General features: G+C 56.5%; 1 protein-coding gene across 1 annotated transcript; it reads left to right on the forward strand.

The window, feature by feature from the left end:
* The first annotated feature begins 1019 nt into the window (after positions 1–1019).
* On the forward strand, positions 1020–2397 carry NXNL1 (nucleoredoxin like 1). Its single transcript, XM_009492329.2, has 2 exons — positions 1020–1342; positions 2106–2397. The coding sequence occupies exons 1-2, from the start codon at positions 1020–1022 to the stop codon at positions 2395–2397; spliced, it is 615 nt and encodes a 204-aa protein (XP_009490604.2).
* The last annotated feature ends 3336 nt before the right edge of the window (positions 2398–5733 follow it).

Consider the following 5733-nt stretch of genomic DNA (forward strand, 5'->3'; position numbering starts at 1 on the left):
GGCACTGCCCGGGACCCCACGGCCCGGGACCGGCGGTGCCCAGGTCCTGCACACCCGGGACCCCACGGTCCGGGACCCCACGGAACCGGCGCTGCCCACGTTCCCGCAGCCCGGAACACGCTTCCCCAGGGACCCCACGGCCCGGGACCGGCACGGCCCAGGTTCCCGCAGCCCGGGACACGCACACCCGTGGCCTCCCGGCCCCCGAACGGTGCTGCCCGGGACACGCACGCCCGGTTCTCCCACGGCCCGGGACCGGCGCTGCCCAGGTCCCGCACACCCGGGACCCCACGGCCCCCGCACACCCGGCACCGGCACCACCCGGGACCAACACATCCCGGTTCCCACGGCCCGGGACCGGCACTGCCCACGTTCCCACGGCCCGGAACACGCTTCCTCCCCAGGGACTCCACGGCCCGGGACCGGCGGTGCCCAGGTCCTGCACACCCGGACCCCATGGTCCGGGACCGGCACCGCCCGGGACCCCACAGCCCCGGGACCCCACGGGACCGGGACCGGCACCGCCCGGGACCCCACAGCCCCAGGACCCCACGGGACTGGCACCGCCCGGGACCCCACAGCCCCGGGACCGCACGGGACCGGGACCCCACGGGACCGGGACCGGCACCGCCTGGGACCCCACAGCCCCGGGACCCCACGGGACCGGGACCGGCACCGCCCGGGACCCCACAGCCCCGGGACCCCACGGGACCGGGACCGGCACCGCCCGGGACCCCACAGCCCCGGGACCCCACGGGACTGGGACCGGCGCTGCCCACGTTCCCACGGCCCGGAACACGCTTCCCCAGGGACCCCACGGCCCGGGACCGGCACCGCCCCCCAGGCCTGACCTTCCCGGTTAATCCGATTACCAGAGGCTCCGGAGAATCCGCGATCGTTAATAGCCGGCAGCGGGGCGGCCGCTGTGGGGGATCCGGGGAGCTCCGCACCTCTTCCCACCGCCGAGCGCTCGCCGCGGGATCGGCGCATCCCACCGGATCCATCGGCCTTGCCCGCCCATGGCCGCCCTCTTCACCGGGAAGGTCCTGATGGCCAACCGGGAGCGGGACGAGGTGGAGACGGAGCGGGAGCTGGGCCGAGCGCTGGAGAACAAGGTGCTGCTGCTCTACTTCGCATCCGGGCAGTGCCCGCGCTGCCGGCAGTTCTCCCCGCTCCTCAAGGATTTCTTCCTGCGCCTGACCGACGAGTTTTACGTGGAACGAGCTTCGCAGCTGGTCCTGGTGTACGTGTCCCGGGACGAGACGGAGGAGCAGCAGAGCGCTTTCCTGAGGAGCATGCCGAAACGCTGGCTGGCCGTACCCTTCGGGGACGCCTTCCAAAGGTACGGCCCGGGTGAAGCAGCGAGGCAGACCCTGCGCCCCGCCAGCGGCCCCTCGGCCAGCCCCGGCTGTATTTGCAGATATTTAGTCTTTTCCAGATGTTTTCCCTCATATTCAGCCCCCACTGACTGGAGCGGTCAGCGTGGTGTGTTAATGGAAAAAAACGTTAATGCTGTTTGGCTGCACCTAATTATAAAGCGAAAATATTTCCTCTTCCTTCCTTCCTTCCATCTCGCTTTTTGCTGATATTCTGATTTTATAACGCGCTATTTTTAACTCTCAAAGAGACGTCAGCCGACCCTCCAGGCAGAGCACGTAGCGTGAAAGATGGACGCAGCCGAGCGGACTGGAAGCGCTCACGTATTTACCGTAACCTCATTAGCGACAGAACGAGCTGCAATTAATACCGAGAATTATCCTCAGCTCCTTTTGAGGGCAAAGTGGAGCACGTTAAAATCTCAAGCGTCCTGCTGCCGTTTAACCACTGCTGGTGTGTAACAGGTCCCAGCAGCCGTCCCGCATCTCCCGTGCCCCAGGGAGCTGACGCCCAAATCCCCTTCCCCTTTTTCCGGCCCCACACAGATCCGCGTCAGGCTCTTAATTACCAGTGATGGACAAACGAGCGGGTTACGTTCAGCAAATAGGCTCCGTGTAACTCCGCACCAGGACAGCCGCGGGAATCCTACGGGATGGCGAGGCTGAGGAGCGCGGCGAGGATCGCGACACCCTTCCCCATTTGAGGCTTCTTCCCCCTTTGCCTTGCAGGGAGCTGGAGCTGCGGTTTGCCGTGTCCGAGGTGCCCGCCGTGGTGGTGCTGAAGCCGAACGGGGAGGTAATCGTTGGAAACGCCGTGGAAGAGATCCGGCGCATGGGTGTCGCTTGCTTCCGAAACTGGCAGGAGGCTGCCGAGCTGGTAGACAGAAATTTTCTCTTGGCAGAGGATTTTGATGACTGGACCAGGAGAAGCATCACCGACCCCATCCGCCGCCTCAAGTACAAGCTGGACAAGAAGACGAAGAACAAGGGAAAGAAAGAGGAAGGTGAAGAATCTTCTTAGGGGCTCGAAGAGGCTGCGGCTGCGCGGGCTGACGTGGCCGGGGCCGTTCCTCAGGTCGCTGTCCCTACCCGACGTCTCCAGAACAACATCATCCGTCTGTATTGTAGAAGTCCACTAAAATCCCGTTAGTTTTCCAAAAGGTGAATTGTTTTAAGGCAAACGTGCTCTAACTCCCGTGCACAGCTTTTCATATGTGGAAAACTGGTTAGCGTAATAAGGATATTCCGACCCTGACTGAATTACATTTCCTTTTTATCACCCTAGGACCCAGCGTAGTAAAAATCTCAGAGTTATGTCTTTGTCATTTATTTACCAAAGAAGCGAGAAGTATTGGTAGAGACTGGCGTTCAGTGAATAACTCATTAAACAGCTTAAAAATGGGAATTCTATTAAAAAAATTGCCCAAGCGCTGCTACGGAGGTACGGAGCAGCTGTGGCAAGCGACAAGAGGAACAGAATCCCTACAATAAGCTGATACGGGGGGGTTTTTTAGGAGACAGACACCCACGCGCTAAGCGAGCAAGTCCTGAGAAATCTCCCGTGTCGCTGCTCGCGTTACGCTGCTGAAAATTTACTTTTCGGACAAATCCTGCTGAGGAGCGGGTTGCTCCATGACCAGAATTACAACACGCAGCAGCTGCCCCGCTGACCCGCCTCTCTTTATCTGCTGATCGCGGTTGCCATCTGCCGCTGCCGAGCGCCCGGCGCTGCCGACGGCGGCAATCTGCCGGGAAGCCGCGTCCCATCCCGGGCAGAAGGATCTGCCTGTCCTAACCCACCACGGCAGGCAGCGGACGGGAAAACTGCCGCGGCAGTGCATGCACTTAGTAAAAATCACTCTGCTTCGTCCTTTCGAATCAACGGATTTGTACGAAGCCGACGCCGAACGGCTGAGAGGGACCACGCTCCGTAGCCAAAACTCTCGGTTACGCAGCCTGCAGGGAATCCTGCTGCGCGCATCCCCCGCTTTCCGCGATCGAGGGATCTGAAAAGCAGGAGAAGGGGGAAAGGGACCATTCATTTGCTCGTTTCTGGTCCCCCGAGCGGAGGATTTCCAAACGTTTTGCCAGATCCATGAAGGATCGGGGAAGGAAAGCGCATGTTGAAGACAGACAGAGAGGCCGTGCGAGGCCGGCTTGTTCAACTCGTTTTCTCACTTAATCCTCCCTCTCTTCGCCCGGCAAGTTTGGCAGGTAGAAGAGGGAAGGCGGGGAAGGCCTATAAAATAAATGGATGGGAGGGACCTTGTGTTAGGCAGAACAAGAAGCGCGCTTCCTTCGGGATGCTCGACGGTGCACGGACACTGCGTGAAAAGGCGCAAATAAAACCCAAAAGCGTTTTCAGGTGACGTACCTGCTGCCCGAGTGAAGCTGTGCTGGCTGATGGTCACTAATGAAACAATATTCCATTTACCTGGGGCAATGTCCAGCAGTTAGTACACCTGTATTTAAAAAAGAAGTTATAAATCACCAATTAGGAACCTGGAGCAAGGGCAGGGAGGCAAAGGGCAACATTTTCACCTGTGATTAACCGGCAGTCAGGTGCTTCTTCTTGCCCCCATGGAAGTTTGATGTATAAAAGGACACTCTCCACCTAGATTTCTGAAAATTCAATAATATTAAACGCTGACTTTTACCAGTCCTCCCCATTTATTTTTTTTTAACCACCGTATTTTCCTCTGTTCAAAACCAAAAGTTGCCCTTTCCTTGGTGGTTGCGTGGCCAAGGAAGGGACACCGTGCAATAGCGAAAAGTGAATCTGCCAGCACAGGACAGCGCTGCCGCGCTAATGGCGTCACCACAGTAAAGAGAAACACGTGCTTTAGTTCCTCTTGATTTGCTGGACCTTTTTTCCCCCCCCCAGTAAAAGAAGCCATAATGCTTATGACTTCAGACAAAAGCATGTGGTGGCCTCGCTCTTTGCTTATAACTAATACAGCTTGGCAAGAGGTGGGAAGCCAAGAAAGCCCGAGGTAGGAGCTGCGTGGAGGCAGGAGTCATTCCGCGGATCTGAGAAGGAGGGGAGGCAGCGCCGGCAGATGCTCAGCCTCGTGAGCGAACGCAGCGTTGCACTTCATGGTGGCCGCGAGGAGAAGAAAAACCCTACGGCCAGCCACAAATATTATTTCTCCATCTCAAGTTCCATCAGAGATGAAAATCCTCCCGACGGATGCGTTGCACGACACTGTTAAGACATTTAGCTCCGCTTTTGTGCGCGGGGCTTATTATTTATATTTATAGGACATCAAACAAGGGGCATTTGCATGCTTAGGGCAGTATCTAAGCACCCTTTGGTGCAAATAATCAATGTCTGATGTATTTACTTTTTCAAACGTGCTACCTTACAGTTGGTCTGCGTAATTCTTGCTTTACCTTTTCCCTGTGTCACACAATCTCCTTACAAAAAGCCTTCCTGTTCTGTAAAAATAAAATATACTGATGCACGTGGAATCACGATGCTTCACAAGTTTGAGACAGCAGAGAGTTAATGACAGCCGGGTAGGAGGATGGGTCTGATCCAGTAGATAGCCTGGGAAGTGAGTAATTTCACAATTCCCAAGAGGAATGTGGAAAATCCGCACAGCCTGACACCTGTCTGAGGCTGCAGACTCATCCCACGCAGACTGCACGTAGCGTCGCTTCCCGCAGCAGAGGCACGGGGCAGCCCAGCGGAGATTCGGGAGCCCAGCTGCACCGGGACACCGGCAACGGCTCGATTTTCTGGTTTCACCAGCAAATACCAAGATGCCGTGGTACTTCGGATAAACTGAGAGATTTCTCACGAGGGGTGATGGCTTTTTCCTCGTCCGTGTTTTAGCTGAGGAAGGACAATGAAGGAGGTGGAAGACGTTCTCTACAGCTCGCCTAAACCAACATTTTTACTTGCAGATAATGTTATGGTAAATAGGAGAGACCGATACGGAAATGCAGCGCTATTGCATATGGATATTCAGGGCTTGTTTTTAATATCCAAGCCTTGCTAAGAAAAAGTTTCCTAACCTTGGGCTTCCATTTGCTGGAAAGGGTGTGAAGAAACTTGATAATTAAAACTTGCTTCAGTCATTTCTCAGAAAACACTGGTTGCAACTCTACTGAACTAGAAAACGAATAAATGCTGAGAGCATGAAAATTCATCCCATTCCTTCCATTTTTTTCCAAGCATTTTGTCTCGCGTCTCGGGTTGCTTTTGCAGAATGCTGCTTCCCCTCCTTTCAATGAGGGGGAGCCGTGCTCACGGCCCGCGGGACTTTGGAGGTGTGCACCCAAAAACATAGCCTGAGAAAAAGGCTCACCCACCGGACCGGGGAAGGCTCTTCAGCGGGTGCTCCACCTCGCC

Source organism: Pelecanus crispus, chromosome 27, assembly GCF_030463565.1.
Source record: "Pelecanus crispus isolate bPelCri1 chromosome 27, bPelCri1.pri, whole genome shotgun sequence".
Lineage (NCBI taxonomy): Eukaryota > Metazoa > Chordata > Aves > Pelecaniformes > Pelecanidae > Pelecanus > Pelecanus crispus.

What these genes read in the sequence shown, in the direction of transcription:
- NXNL1 (XM_009492329.2), top strand. Translation starts at nt 1,020, where the DNA reads ATGGCCGCCCTCTTCACCGGGAAGGTCCTGATGGCCAACCGGGAGCGG. An exon ending in TTCGGGGACGCCTTCCAAAG is followed by an intron (nt 1,343 to 2,105) that starts GTACGGCCCGGG and finishes TTTGCCTTGCAG; the next exon opens with GGAGCTGGAGCTGCGGTTTG.